This window comes from Sarcophilus harrisii, chromosome 5 (genome assembly GCF_902635505.1).
Source record: "Sarcophilus harrisii chromosome 5, mSarHar1.11, whole genome shotgun sequence".
Taxonomy (NCBI): domain Eukaryota; kingdom Metazoa; phylum Chordata; class Mammalia; order Dasyuromorphia; family Dasyuridae; genus Sarcophilus; species Sarcophilus harrisii.
Genome location: NC_045430.1, coordinates 43,422,325 through 43,439,251, shown reverse-complemented (window position 1 = coordinate 43,439,251; position 16,927 = coordinate 43,422,325). Strand labels below are relative to the sequence as shown.

Sequence of the window (16,927 nt, the reverse complement as noted above, 5' to 3'; positions counted from 1 at the left end):
ATATTTATATATGCACACACATATGTTTGTGCACATAAATGTGTGTTCACACATGTGTGCACATATATGAACATGTTTAATATCTAATGTTTATTCCGTTTTTAAAATCTATTTTAATTACCTTTTCAGGGGCTTTAAAGATATTTCTACTGCTCAGTTGATGCTAAAGAGAGCCCAGAAAATGAAATCTAAGAAAGCAAGACATAAATTAGGTGGGTGAACATACAAATGTATTTTAAATACCCTGTCTTTTATTTAGATTATAGATTATATCTCTGTAGTTCTTAAAACATACTTTATTTTAAATATAGAAATGAAAGATCAGAAATGATTACATCAAAATTAGTGACTCTAAAGAAGAAAAAATAGATCAGCAAATTCAGTAAATGTTATTTTGAAATGGTTAGTTATAGCTTTATAGACAATATTTTCTGAAATAGGAATATTTTTGGTTGTGCAAAGATGAGTATTTTTGTGTTATATTTTTTTACCTCTGTATTTTTGATGTTTTTAATTGATTTCTGAAATTTTTGAACTGAGAATTTAACTAATAATATGTCATCAAGCAATTTTCTTTTTAATTTTATTGATTTCTTCCTTTAAAAAATTTTATAATATGTGCTCATAATCATGTTTTTTAGACTCTTGCAGGCTATCATTTAAATTTCCAAATTTCATGAATGGTAGAAAAGTTTTAGAGATTTCATGACTTGACACCTGTAGTTTGAGTATTATAGTTGGCTTCCAAGTATTAGCATGTGGTTTTGTAGAGCTTGGAAAGTATCCAGATATTTCTTTCCTTCTGTCCCACTTGTGTGACTTGACCACTATTTGTTGCCAGCCTTCCTTCTCTGGACATCTCTTATCACTTCAGTGGACTTGTCAAATGTCCTCAGCTATTTTACAGATGTCACTGGTGGAAAGAACAGGTTCCTATTAATTTTGATCTCTCTGACTCTGTCTCTCTCTCTGTCTCTGGCTCTGTCTCTCTCTTTCTCTGTCTTTCTGTCTCTTGTCTCTGTCTCTACCTCTCTCTCTCTCTCTCTTTCTTTTCTTCATGGTTAATCTTAAGGAAATTTTTCTAAAAGGTGAATATTAATGTTTTGTGCTATTGGCATTTACCATTACTCCCATAAGTTCATGATCAAAAGGTGTCTGAGAGCACTATGCAATAGAGTGACATTTTAAAAACTTTTATCAGCTTCTTTAGCACAGATCTCTTACAGTTGAAGAAAAAGAGGGAAAATATTACACTTATCTATAGGTAAGAAGAATTTTAGAATCACAAAATAGCTATAATCCAAGTGAGCCAGTGAGATGAAATAGTCTAATCATTTTGTTTTCTTTTGATTTTTTACAGTGTCTCTTGCATTTATATAATTAATGGTCATTAATAGATTATCACTTTCTCAGGTTCAACAATACAACAAAGCATTTATTTTTCTTAAATATGTAAAACTATTAGGGTTGTTTTTGGGTAATTGGAATATTATGTGTTGTTTCATACATTTAAAATATTTTTGTCTATAATATCAATTTATTTAATGTAAATAAACATGACATTTCTCATCACATTCGGAGTTCCTGTCTTTTCATTGGGCTATGAGTGTCATTAAGCAACTAATTCTGTCATATTGCTATCAGGCAAAACTGAAGCAAAGAAAGCACATTCTTCAAGTCCATCAGGCTCCATAGCCCATACAGAGAATGTGAATAGTCAAGAAATGTTTTAAGTTTCTTGATATGTCACCCTCAACAGCATAAGTTATAATTTTCATCATTAACAAAATATGCATTAAATACCATCTTTGAGAGTAGTGGAAGGGTCAGTAAAATCCCCATAAATTCCATGAGGAGGCTGTATGCCTCATTCAAACAAAAGCTGCCATATTTTTATTAGCTCTTTTTTGAAAGGGATAAAAACACAAGCCTACTGCTTTTCTTAACTAAGACATAAAAATCACAAAATGGTTACCTACAAAAGGACTCTAGAGATCATTTTGTCTCTGTTGTTTTACGGATAAGAAAACAATTTCAGAAAGGCACTTAGGTTCATAAAATCAGTGTGAGAGATATGACGTAAACCCAGATTATTTCTATTCTGTTATGCTATCTTTGGATGTAACATAAGAAAAATCTCCATATCACAAGAATGAGGATATTGACCAGGCTGTTTGCTCTATCATACTTATTGTTTCAAAAAAATATATGTTATGTCAGGCATTTAATTTTTTTTTGCTTAAAGTTACAGCAGTTTATGCCAATAATATTTTGGCACTTGTATTTTTATGGAATTTTCTAAATATGCATACACAAGTTAATTGGTTATTATAAATGTATAAATTATTATAGTTACTTCTACATATACATCTAGCATATACTTACATGCAAAAGCACACACTGGAGATTTGCAAATAAATTAATTATTATATAAAAAATAAACCTATAATGACCAGTCACAAGGGGGCATAGTAGGGTAACAAATAGATGAGTGCCCCAGATTTCTAAGTTATTTCAATTCAAACATTATAACATAAAATGTGTACATATATATGAAGATATATTTAATGACAGTATTTACTAAAGCTTGACTTCTTTTTATTTTTAAAGTCATATCTTAAGAGACTTTCTGTGATATCTGGTATGGTATTTCTTTGTTAGATTATAGTTTTATATTGCTCATTTTCAGAATATTCCCCCAAATTAATTTAAACCCAACTGTCAAATGAAATTCAAAGTGGGAAAATGTTCACACAGGCAATCATCTTTAATACTGTCATTCCCTCAAGTCTTAACCAACATGCATTTGAATGCTGTATGAGCTTGTAATGACAAGCATAAAGCATAAAAAGGGAAAATTTTACATCATTAGTAATACATTTTTTTTTCCTAATCAAATATATTGATTATAAGTAGATGGCTTTCTGGGTTTTTTTCCCCTTTTTTGAGAATATTGGCCATAGATAAGAACAAGTTTCAAGAAAGCAATTTAAACTCTCTGGTCCTCAGTTTCTTCATCTGTGAAATAAGAGTGTTGGACTCTCAACCATATTACCACTCTAAATCTTTATAATTCTATGAAATGTGATGAATCTACCTTGTAAGACTCACTACCTTAAGAGAGTCACTTTAAAATCTCATTTAAGAATAAAAACCAAATTATTTTAAACTTCCATTTAAATTATGTTTCAAAGGGGAGGGGGAGGGGGCAGCTAGGTGGTGCAGCGGATAGAACAGCAGTCCTGAAGTCAGGAGGAGGTGAGTTCAAACCTGTCCTCAGACACTTAACACTTCCTAGTCGTGTGACCCTGGAAAAATCACTTAAGCCTGATTGCTTCGGCAAAAATAAAGAAAGGAAAGGAAAGAAAAAAATAAATGTTTCAAATAAATTAAAGCAATTTGCAAACATAATGCTTAATAATTGGTGATATGTATGATATAAAGAAGCCTAACTTTTTTCCCACCTCAATAGCCACCAGAGGGCAACATAATCCATGGTAGTAGTCCCGGAGTGATTTGTCCTGCCTTTCTTAAGGTTTGGAGACTAGAAACATTCATTCAGATAGAGTTAGATCGTCCTAAAAATTAGACAAGGCTGTATGTCATCAAGAAGATAGAACATTACTTGGATTGTGGTAATTAAAATGCAAAATTCCATTATGAAAAATTTAAATTCACTTTACAGCAATTGTCTAATACTGTACTATTCCTGTCTCTATTTTCTAGTTTTGTTGCCTATAGATTTTAATTAAGGAATTTGCTTCAAAGTGAGATAGAAAAGAGCATACGAAGGAGAGGCCAATTAGTTTAACACAATGGGATAAGATGATGTGTAAGTCATTACATCCAATCCAATGATTGGCACTGGCAAAGAAGAAAGTTATAGTAGGTTTTGAGCAAATAGCAGAACTGCGGATTGGCAGTCATTTGGGTAGAATGCTTTTTTTTCAATTTTTTCTTTATATTATGTATTTAACATATTAACCAAAAAACAATCATTTATATTTGTTGTATATGAAACTGAACTGATTTTATAAAAGCTTTTTCTATGTATATTTAGTCTAATAGTAGCAGAATTATATCTTTGATCTCTCGGACCCCTTCTGAATTTTCTTCTCTTCTCATTTCCAAAATGTTAACTGATGCAACTTTTTCTTCCTTCTTTTTAAAACATCACTGTCAACTATTCACAACTCCTTCTCTCCCCCCAAAAGCTCTCCCTTATAACAAAGAATTATAATTATACAAAACAAAATTCATACATATTTGCTGTATCTGAAAAATCTTTCTCATTTTGCACCTCCAGTCTATTACCTCTTGACTATAGAACACAATCCATCATCAATCTTTAAAAGTAAATATTATTTTTGAAGTGAAAATAAATCATAAGTAACAAAACTTAGTTTAATAATAACCTTTTTTAGTGGTCTCTGTATAGGAAAGGAGGAAGGGTTTTTTGTTTGATGATTCAGTTTGAAGTTTAATAGTTAATATTTAATGAATAAAAAGAAAAGAGAAATATGGGGCCTATGATACTATCAAGAAGGAAAACAAATTAGCATCATCTGAAAGGAAAGATTTCAGTGTAGTTGACAATTTTTTTTTAATTTAGGTCCATTATTTGAAGGTAGTGCAAAGAATGATGAAAGTAATTCAGTCAATTGTGAATAAAGGAAAACTTTGATGACTATATGACAAAGGAGAGAACTCTTTTGATTAGTTCTAATACAGAACATCATCCAGTTAGAATAATGCCAATGATATGATATTTATATAAATAGCTGAGGTGAGGGGACCTACTGAAATGAAAAAGGTGAATGAATAAAACCCAGATATGCTGAAATCATACATCGGGGGATTATACCAAGCTAACAATAGAAACGTAGAATATCAAAAAGGTCCACTAGGAATTGACAGTTTATGAAGGCAGAAACTTGATTGAAAGTATTTGCCCTGAGAAGTGAATGGAAGATGAACAACAAAGGACAAGTCTTTATCAAGTAATCCAAAATAGAATCATATGCAGCAGAAATTAGTGAGGATCATTAATTTATTTAGCTATAGGAGGCAGCTTGAAATAATGTAAAAAACAATGATTTGGAAATATTTGGTTGGATACCTGACACATTAAGTATTCACTTAATGAATGTTTTTGGATTAGATTGGTTTGTTCTAATTCCATTAATCATCAGCCATTTGATTTTTGGTGAACCACAATAGCACAAACTCAGTACCAATTATAGTAAATAATAATAACACTCGGGCCTCTTGCTGGCTCAGGAAAGATAGAGCAATGGACATGAACCAGTCCTGACCTCAAAACTGACCTTAGACATTTAGTAGCTATGTGATCTTGGGCAAGTCACTTAACCATATTTGCCCTAATATTCTGGAGAAGAAAATGGCTAAGAAAACTCCATGGAGTTTAAGGGCCATGATATCACAAAGAGATGGACGTTACTGAATGACTGAACACATTACAGCAGCAGCAACTTAGAGAGTTGTTATAAGGTCAACATATTTAAAGATTAATTTCCATAGATCTTAAAGTTCTATGTATTAGTTGTTACTAATAATATATATATATGTATATATAATTGTGTGTATAAGCTGCAATTGTTAATATTAGTACTAATAAAAAAAAGTATAATCAGTTTTCCATAGATTTTAGAAGAAACTCAAAGAAGAGAGGACAGGGAAGCAATAGAATAATTGAATGGTGGGAAGAGAGTTAAGAGGCAATGACCAATTAAAGGCAATGGAAGCAAGTGTCATAAAAATCACTAAGTTCCAGCATAGTATCAAGGGGTCACTTTGGAGTTCTTGAAACAGACTATGCCCTCAAAAATTTTTTTTAAGGTGTCAATGAATTTATCAGATAACATTAAATAACTTTTTTACTCATTTAATAAAAGAAATCTAGCTTTTGTCATTAAATAGAAAGATTTGACCTGGAACATAGCAATCTAATAATTTTAAGTGATGCTTATCGTTGTACAACTCTTGATGCATGCACATTGATAGAAAGAAATCTGGATTTGTTGTCAAAAATCATGAATATAAATTCTGACCCTGCTACTTGTTGCTATCTGTATGAGCTGTGAACAAGCTAATTAAGCCAGACCCATAAATTGGGTCACTGGTAATATGTTGAGGGTGGGTCTAAGTGACCACAAAAAGTCTATTCCAACTCTTAATCTATTACCCTTTGATTCTAATCCATAGTTTCCTCATTGCAAGTTCTCTTCCCAAACTGGCTTCAAGTTTGTCCTGCAAAAGTTGTTGCTTTGTTCTCTGTATGCAACATTCCATCTCTCTTCTTGTTTTTGTAAGATGGGGGTTCCTGATAATCTTTATAGAGGTCCTCAGGATCAACACTATTTTTGCAATAATACTGAGACACTTTAATTTCTAATACAGTGGATATTGATACAGTCCAATAAACAGAAGCTCCCTGAGGTGAGGTAGGGGTATCTTTAATTATTCTTAAGGATAGAAAAGGAGTCCCTGAGGCTCAAGAGTTTTAAGAACCTCTTGTCTGGCTCCTCTTCTGCCCCAAAGTTGATATGTTTCAATTCAATTTCCCAAGTATGTATTACACTACTACTGTTTGTCAGCAACTGTGCTTGGACACGTGAATACAGAGACAAAAACAGGGCAGTCCCTGCCCTCAAGGAGCTTATATTCTATGGAGAAAGCAACATAGTCACAACAAAAGAGACATAAAATAAAAACAAAGCAACATGAAGGAGCACTGTTAATAAGAGGCATCAGGAAAGGCCTCTTATAGGACATGGCCCCTTGACTGCAATTGCTCCCTGAAGGGGGAATCTGCAGCTTCATGAGGATGGGGATAGAATATATAGACTATTCTATTCTGTGCTGAGAACACCTCATTTATATAATTAATGCCTTGAAGGTTGTAAGATGTGTTACACAGGATATCTCACAAAAACCTCACAACTGCTCAGGAAAATAGTTAATATTCTGTTTTCCATCTGAGGATATTGAGCTTTAGGGAACTGAAAGGGATTGCTCAGGGTCAAGCACATGGGTCAAGCTTTCCAATCTCTTCAGTCCAGAGCTGCATGCACTGGGTAACCTGGGTGATGTGAAGAGGAGGGAGAAAATTCTAGGCCAAGGGAAGAGCCAGTGAAAAAGCATCAAGAGACAAAATGTACTGCACCAAGAGTACAGGCTAGATCATCTGGTGCATGAGGAGGAAGAGAAGCTGCATCCATCTGAAAATACAAGGAGCTAGCCTGTTAGAAAGGGCTCTGAATGCCAACCAGAGAAGTTTATGTATTTCATCAGATCAGGTGACCTGGTTTTCAAAAGCCAGTTTTCCTACTTGTAATGATCTATAACTGGGAGCAAATCACTTTGTCTTTCAGGCCTTAGGGTTCTCATCTGTCAAATGAAAGGGTTGAACTCTTAGCACGTCTTATGTTTTTGTTCCTAGCCCTCAGTTTCTAAAAAATAAGAGGTTGGGCTAAATCATTTCTGAAGGTCCTTTACAGCTCTAAAATTCCCTGAGTATACTTACTGCATTTTAAAAATGGAAATTAGTGAGGAAATAGAACTCAATACATGAAAATTGCAATTTTGGAAACTTTGCAGCAATATTGTACAGTAGGAAGAAGAATGGATTTGGAACCAGAAGACCCAGGTTTGAGTTGATGCACTGAGGTCCCAAGTACATGAGGCTTAAATAGTAATTGGGCTATACTCTATTAATATACATGATTGGATAAAGAATGGTCCCTGCCCACTCTCCGTGCAAGTCCTGATGTGTTGTATAGGAAATGACGATTTTGGTGGGTGGAGGCAGAGAGAGACAGAAACAGAAGCTGGGAGAGATTGGGCCTGGGTTCGAGACTCTTAGCTGCTGGTCGTGTGGCTGCTGGTCTAGCTAGCTTCTTGACTCAGCTGCACACATTGTTATTGCCGATTCTCTTCCACCTCCGATCCTTCTTCACTGAGAATAAAGACTGACAATTTTCCCCTAACCTGAATTCCTGATTCCAACTGATTTTAAAATACGCGATCTTCACACCACTTCTGCTAATTATTACATGTATGACTTTGGGGAAGTTACAGCCTTACTTCATCTTCTTAACTCAACAAAATGAGAGAGCACAACTCAAAAGACCCTGAAGTCTCTTCCAGCTCAAAACTATAAATCTGCCTTGTGAAATGAGATATATTTTCATTTGATCTATAACCCCTACTTTGAATTTCCTTCAATATGAAATGGAAAAAAATAAAGCTTAACTAAAAAAAGAGTAATTATGATAATTAAAAAATTAAAAATAAAAAACTGGCTTTTCTAAGGTATATTTAACTTGATGTCTTTCAAAAATAACTTAGAATTACCCTTTATTAGTTTATCTTACCTCATGACCCAAAATGTTAGAAAAATTTGTAGATTTTTTTTTGTAGAATTTTCTCCATTTCATAGGTTTTTCTAAAAAATTAGTAGCTGTTTTCTAAGCTGTTTTGTAAAGTGACAATTATTGATGTCGTTTGTATCAATCTCTTAAAATAGATATTCTTTCTGTGTAGTTTAACTACTTGGAAACAAAAGCAAAAATCTTAAAACATTTATGCTTTAAATGTCTCTTCATTATGATTTACCTTAATATATCTTTGCCTTTAAAAGAAAATATTGCAGAATGTGTTATGCCACAGTTCTCTTTTATTGTCCTGACTCAGTTTCCCTAATTGGCCTGACTCGATTTCCCTAAATTGTCCTGCCTTGGTTTCCCTGAATTGTTCTGCCTCAGTTTCTAATTATTCTGCTCAATCCTGCAAAACCAGCCCTTCCTCTTAATCATCAGAATATTTGATAAGGATAAAATAGCTAATATTTTAGAATATCAGAATGCATCTCCCCATTGCAATCTTTCAGAATATCTCATACTGTTTTATCAGATGCTTCCCCCCACCCTGTCAGAGTCCTGTTCCCACTCTCAGAGCTCTGACTCCACACCTGCCTCTGTCTATCCCCTGTATAGATGTCATTGAGAACTCACATTGTTTGCTGGATTCTTGGAGACAATTGTCTCATTCAGCCCTGGGACCAAACCATGGATCCATTTGGTCCCAGCACAATCTCTCCCTTTCAAGTAAAATATTAAATATTCTCTAGTCTCTATCTTGCCTCAGTTTCTCTGGCATTACAGATGATTGGCATTTTTGCTTTTTTCTTTTCCATTCTACTTTTTTTTTCCCATGGAAATTATATTTTAATAACTAAGTCATTGGAAAGACTTTGCAGAATTGTAGGCTTAGTATTTAATTGAGCACCGTAAGACTGAACATCATTATTTGCATCTTCTTGTGATATGTTATAGTACCTCCTTCCTCCCTTCCTCTTCTTTTCTCTCTTTTTCTCTTTCTTTCCCTTTCTCTCTCTTTCCCACTTTTTCTCTTTCTTTGCCTCTTGCCCTCTTTCTCTTTCCCTTTTCTCTCTCTTTCTATTTTTCTCTCTCTCTTTTCTTTCTCTCTTGCATTCTCTCTCTTTTCTTTCTCTCTTGCATTCTTTCTTTCCTTTTTTCCTTCCTTCTTTCCTTCCTTCCTTCCTTCCTTCCTTTCCTTTTTTCCTTCCTTCCTTTCTTTCTTTCTTTTTTCCTTCCTTCCTTTCTTTCTTTTTTTCCTTCCTCCTGCCTTCCTTCTTCCTTCCCTCCTTCCCTCCCTCCCTCCTTCCCTCTCTTCCTCCCTTTCCTTGCTTCCTTCCTTCCTTCCTTCCTTCCTTCCTTCCTTCCTTCCTTCCTTTCTTTCAGATTAAGTGACTAACCCAGTCATACAGCTAGTAAATATTAAGTGTCTGAAGCTAGATTTGAACTCAGGTACTCCTGACTTCAGTACTCTATCCACTGTGCCATATATCACCCTCTATGTTAAAGTTTCTAAAAAATGACATCCATACTGATTATATCTTTTATGAAAACATTTTCAAGTTTTCTGGTTTCACAGTTTAAAAGATCATTTTCTTTGAGATTTCTTTCTCCAAGGGTAGATTGCAGGTTTTGAAACTCTCAATGAACTTTCAATGGAAAACACTATTGCCTTAAATTTTTAAATGTCTATTGGTTATTTTACAAATAACGTAGATCAGTTTTGACTTTTTAATACTTAAATTCTACAAAATATGTTGTCACCTACTGTAAAATTTAAAAAAAACCCTGTATAAATTAATAAAAGATTAGCTTATCTGAAGATACTTTATATACCAGTAGAAGATATGATTCCCAAGCCTCAAAGTTCTTACAAGGACCTAGCCTGAAGGGAGGAGAAGGGTAGCTGTGGGAGGGATGGAAAATAAACATACAAGAAATAAAACAGAGGATATACATAATTTAAATATAATGAATGTACAAACTATTTCTAAATTATGAGGAGTACGAAACATATAGTTGAGGTTATTTAAAAGGCTTTTTGGAAATGAAGACTAAAAAACTATATCTTAAGATGCAAAATGAAATTTATACAACTCTGAAGTACATGAAAGAGGAGGGGTTGATTTGTAGATTTTGTTCCAACTAGAATGAATTCAGACTATTATTTTTATCTTCTTGTCTTTCATATGATTAAGGCTTTTCAGTGTTTGAGCTTTCAATAAACTGAGATGATTGTGATCAGAAACTCCTAGTCATAAACTGTTGTTTTTAAAGGGATATAAAGCCCTGCCCCCTTATTTTAGTAAATGAGAAAACAAAATTAAATGAAGTAACTTTCCAGAGTCATAGAGAAAGTTGAAGGCAAAGTCAAGACCTGAAGGCAAGTTTGCTTTGCTCCTAGTTACCTTCTTTTCCACTTTAAGAACTCAAAGTGGTACCTTCTATAACATGCTGCTGCTTATTTTCTCAAGAAGTGAAATGAAAATTTATATTTCAGGTCCCAGTTATCAAGAATTATATACAGTGCTTCATGTGTAAAATAACATTGTTGCTCCCTGACCATATGTCAGTGCTTTTTTATTTATTATTAGAGCGTCAACATTTTCTGATGTATTATCAGAATGCCAAATGACATATCCTTGAATTTATTATTTAGTTGGAAAACTACAGATGGAGCACAGAAGTATCATATTGACAAATAGCTCATTAAAATGCTTTTGATTTTAAATGTTAAAAATGAACAAAAACAATTACCCTTACAATTCTATGCATTACTTCCATTCCCAGTTTTTTCCACCATAATTTTAAATATCTGTTGCAGTTATTATATATATGGAATTTGTGTTTTATTTGGTTTCAACAGTTGCTATCTACAGTTATCATTTCTCACTTGTTATTAGGTAATGCAGATAAAAACAAAAAACAACAGCCTTTTGAATCCTAAATTATCACATTGTTAACCAATCTACTTGACATCACAAATATTTTTTCTTTACCATTTTTATAATCTATCCCTGTCTCAGATTATTCTTCTATAAATTCTATTCATTTTCCCAAAACATTTCCCTAACACTACTTTTGTAGCACCAATTAATAAATTATGACAATGATTCCTGGAAACTGAATATTTTCCTCCATCCCTATTTCTCTTTCCTTATTATCAACCTTCACTTTATTTTATAATTACTTAATTTATATAGATTTTTTGGGACAATGGGGATATCAGTATTTCCCTGTGAACATTTTCAAGAGCAAAGCAAGTGAAAAAAACAAAATCTTATTCACTTGTTAAATTTCTTCCTTCTACCTTTTTTCCTCTCCCTTTCGGATATCTTATCCCACTGCTTTTCTTGACAGAAGACTTGGATTTGAATCTGCCTCTGCCATTAATTGGTTATATGACCTTGGTCAAATATCTTTTCTGATACTTAATCTTCTCATCTTTAAAATTAGAAGGCTAGTCTTTATGATATCCAAGGTTATTTCCAGCTCTAAATTCTATGATCCAGCCCCCATTCTTCCACTATTGATTGTCATTGTCACAAAATGAATCAAGTGGTAGAAACAAAGAAAAGACATAATAGGCACTATTTAAAATAGCTGAATGAATTGGTAAATACATGTTATATCTAACTGAGACATATTTAAATTTTCTTCAATTTCACCAGAGGTATCAAAACTTTTGGAAATTAAAACATATTCATAATATTCATAAACAGGAGAATCTTGGCACCAAAGGGAAGAATAATGAAGAATAAAGAAGAATAAAGAACACTTTTAACTAAGAATAAGATATTCATAGTAATTGATTTACTTTGAGTGTTTTAAAATATTGACAACTAATCTTTAAAATCAGAAGGGAAAAGTATATATATAAAAAAATAAACCTATATGATTTGCATCATTCTCTTATTTAGAGAATAAATTTAGAAGTAAAAGAGTATTATTATTTTCTTCATATAAATAACAAGAAAGGGTTTAAAATAACTTAATCAAGAAGAGCTATTTCAGGAAATGATTGAGCTAGAAGTGACCTTTGATTTTTAACTTCTTTTTGTCTAGACCCTGCTGTGCGCCTGGCATTGTTCAAAAATAATGAAAATAAACAACCCCCTGTGAAGCCAGTGAGGAAAGCATACCCTGCCAGACAAGGATATTTTGAAGGTAGGGGTCAGTCACACCTATGAAGTAAGTTACAAACGTGAAGACTGAAAATGGCTTCAAAATAAACAAAAACTCTCGGTAAAGGATTGAGAATATAGTTAAGAAATATATAATAATATTCAGTTATAATTGAGTAAAAATAAAAAATAATATTGAGCAAAAAATTTAAAAACAATTATCATCAGAAGTATATTTTGCACTTGTACTGGAATTATGTTAACTTCTTACATTTTTAGTGGCATATATATGTATGTCTATATGTATATACTTATATACATTTATATATGTGTGTGGGGTGGGTGTATTTATGAAAACTTTGTATATGTGTGTATTGATATTGACATACCTATGAAAATTTTGTCCTCACAGTACATAAAGATTATTCTATTTCTTTCTTTTTTTGGCTATTTTGGTGTGGGACTGGGTAGCTAAAAGCTGAAATGAATATGCTATATGACATTGTTTATAGATTTCATTAAATTCTGTGAACTTTCTATTGAGGTTTGAAGTTCTTCAATAGATTTAGGAATACGCTCTTTTGACTTTTGCTAGAAAAATTTCACCCACCCCAACTCCTCCTTGCATTATTTACCTTATTTAATAATAGCACTTCTCTCCAAGAGTCTTTATGAAGATCAATGAGATAATATTTGTAAAGTGCTTAGTCCAGTTCCTGGCACATAGTAGACACTACATAAATATTAACTTTGATTTTTTATTATTTTTAAAATACACATCAAAGTGTTCAGAAGAGAGAATGTTGATTTTACTATTTGAAAAATAAAGGGATTGCTGATACAGAACTGAAATGTTAACTAAATATGACTAAAACAATGAAATAGAGATGTTTCACAGTTATGAGAATCTATCTTTCTCTAGTAATATCTATACTTTCTTAGAGGAGTAATAAAGCAGGGAAATAGAATAATATGAAATCCTTAGGCCTTTCAATTTTGCTTTATGAATTTATGAACCATTAAATAAAAATTTCAATTCATTTTTTCAACTTTATTATTCCCAAAATTGAAATAATGTTCATTTCTTCATATGCTATTTTTTAAAGTTAACACTAAATTATATTCTAGCCACAGGAAAACATAGTTTTACTTTCAAAAGGGCCAAAGATACTAAACATGAATTTTTAAAATTTTATTACTGTGTTAGTGAAAGTTTGGGTTTTATTTAGTGAGTTCTCTAAATATTTTTTCAATAAAAATAAGACTTGTAATTTTAAGCAAGCCTAATCTCTCTGCTGTATTCTTAATGCTATAGTTTTATTTCTTTAAATGGGGGAGAGAGCGGAAATTCTGACTAAAATCAATAGCAACTCCACAGATGTTACCTGTTAAGTAGAAGGATTGTTACTTTGGAAAGGGGATGCCCTAGGAAGAGAGACAATTAGAGCATTTTTGCCCCTTTAAACTGGAACATGTCTCAGTAGTAGATAGAAGAAAACCTTTCTATTATATGAAATTTTTTTGACTATTTCTAGGGGACATGCAGATTTGTTACAAATTAAAGCAGTAGATGTACATATGGATGCAGTCTTTAGTGTGCACTATGTATGAATGAATGTGGAAAAATACATACATGTATATGCATATATGTATATAGTAGGATTAGCCAAAATAATATTGGATAAGGTGACCCATATATGTATGGAACATTTTCATGCATGCTTCATTATACAAGGCAACATATTTGTACTTGTATTCTTTCCCCATGTGAAATGTGTTTGGTTTACTTTTTTTTTTTCAACCTCAAGTGCATCTGGCATTTCATTAATTTCACAGAGCAGCTTTTATGTACTTACCAAATTTTCAAGAGACTAACAGGCATTTGGAAAAAAAAAATTGGAAGGAAAGAGCTTTGCAAAAACAGTTGTATTTGGAGGTTTGCTTTTTTTTTTTTTTTTGGATTGGAAAAATGCAAATTAAATTAACAATTGGACATACTTCCTGAAGAAGTGAGGAAGGTCTGATTTAAGAGTAACACTTGCAACATCAATTTGGCAATATATCCACTGGGGATGGTAGTCTATGGAGAACAGTATGTGGAACAACATCTAGGCGCAATGGGAAACCAAGGGTGGTTTGGCAAGACTAACTTATAATTCCCTTGGTTTTGTTTAAATTAAGTCATAGTGTCAGTTGAATACTATCATTCATAATTCCTACTTGGTTGAAGATGGTTTTGCATGAATATAAAAAATTCCAATCTAATTTTTAATATTTTGCTTTCTTCAATCTGTGATTTTTAAAAATATTCTCTATAATAACTTCTAGGACTATTGAAATAGTGATGTTTATTTAAGTAATTATTTACTAACTTTCTCTTATACCTGTTTCTATATTAAGATCCATATACTTTAAAGAGAATATTTTTTCATTTCTATGGACCTATGAAAAAAGAAATATGTTTACTTTGAGGAATAAAAGATAACTATCAATTAGTATAGTTATTTATTGATAAAAGTTACCAAAAACCAATTCTTTCCTTTTCCCAGATGAGCGATCAAAGAATGAATAATTATCCCTTTCTTGTGTTCTATATATTCTGTAAAGCAGCTTGCTACTAAGAGAACATTGTTATTCTTTCACTCTGCCCTCTTCATGAAACATTGACAAATGAAAAGAGCTATGTCCAGATGTAGGACACATGGTGTAGTACCCAAGCTGATGAATTAAGATTCTGGTACTTCATTAGTACAAACATGTACCATTTGTCAAGGTCTGGCAGACAGGGCCTGGCTGCCAGGTGTAGACCTTTGACCAGAAGAAAGCTGAGTAACCTGCTGACCTACACCTGCTTCCCAGTGTAGATTCATTCTTGTGCCAAGCTTTTTGGTAAGCTCATCCTATAGAAAGAGGCAGAGAACACAAGAACCTTAATGGTTCAACATGGCCTTTAGGCAGCTAGAGAGAGGAGCAGTGGAGCTGAACCTGGACTCAGGAAGACCTGAGTTCAATTTTGACCTCAGACACTTATGGGCATGTCACTTAATCTGTTTTCCTTGGTTTCCTCAACTATAAAATGGAGACTTGTGATTATCAAATAAGATAATATTTGTAAATTGCCTAGTACAGCACCTGGCACACATAGTAGGTATTCCATAAATGCTAGATATTATTATTGTTGTTGTTATAATTATTGACTGGTCCCAATTTTTGGTCGTCTACTGGGCTTGCTTGCTACTTCTATTACTCTTGCTCTGAGTTACCCTAGTTTAAGTTCTGGATGCTAACTGCTAATATTGGATCTTTGTATCTTCCTTGACCTCTAAATTGAATTATCCATTACAGATTTGCTTTCCTGTTTCTAGTCTCCAGGACAAATTTAATGCCATCCCATAGTGCTAATTATTTACACAAAAGTTACTAATATATGACTCATTTTCTTTTTTTGTAGGAAGGTGCTTTTTTAAGAGGAGGTTCTTGACCTCATGAACTTTAGCTTACAGCAGAAATCATACACACACACACACACACATACACACACACACACACACACACACACACATACACACACACACACACCCTCTACTATAAATGTATGTAAAAGGAGAAGACTGAACAATCCTGATACGGCTATCTTTAGCCTGGAAGGAACCTCATCATCCTTTGTGGTTGTCTCCTCTAAGAAGGTTAATTTGAAGGGACAGAAAACCATCTCTTAATCATCTCTCATTGTGGAACCCAGCACCTCTCAGGCTCATGAGATTGCTGCCTGAGCTGGGACTGTATACCTTAGAAATTGGATCACCTATACTTTGAAGTGTGGGAAGGAAACCCAAGCAGAAGATGTAGTAGGATTCTTGGGGTCTAGACACTCTTGGCAAGGCTGCACATATGCATGCTGCCATATGTTAGCAGCATCCATGGCTGCAGGGCAGGGAGAGAAATAACTCTCTCCCACCCCTCACAGGAAGTCCCAGAGAAAAAGTTCCATTCCACACATTCTGGAGACAGGAATAAGAGAGCTTTCATAAGGATTGCCTCTCCTTTTAGAAGCCAGTAAAGGAAATGCTTTATCATGTCAGAGCATAAAATTTTAGGGCACTTGGATAGAGACTGTGATCCCAGATTCCTTGGATCACTTTACCTACATTGCACATATAATAACTTTAGTTAAGGCTAGGTTAAAAAGCACTTCACTGTTTCAAAGTGCTATATATGATCACAGAGGATTGTTAGCTTCTTAGACTTCTTTCTGGCAAAAGTAAGAAGCAGCAGCTATGGGTAGGAACCACCCTTCTCTCCATCTCCTAACCCTTCCCCCCACACACACCCTAGGTATTCTTAAGGAAAAAAAAATGAAGATTTATTTTGACTCAACATTTATTCCTTTAATACTCTATTTTG

The 16,927-nt window shown here is 33.3% G+C and overlaps 1 protein-coding gene across 3 annotated transcripts in view; it reads left to right on the top strand.

Moving 5' to 3' along the window:
* The window catches only part of LRRIQ1 (leucine rich repeats and IQ motif containing 1), a 315,252-nt gene that overhangs the window by 171,726 nt on the left and 126,599 nt on the right, over positions 1–16,927 (top strand). For all 3 annotated transcript variants that reach the window (XM_031940562.1, XM_031940561.1, XM_031940563.1), the window contains 2 exons: positions 130–212; positions 12,465–12,566. In XM_031940562.1, coding sequence (XP_031796422.1) covers positions 130–212; positions 12,465–12,566 — 185 coding nt within the window. The remainder of the gene's footprint in view (positions 1–129; positions 213–12,464; positions 12,567–16,927) is intronic.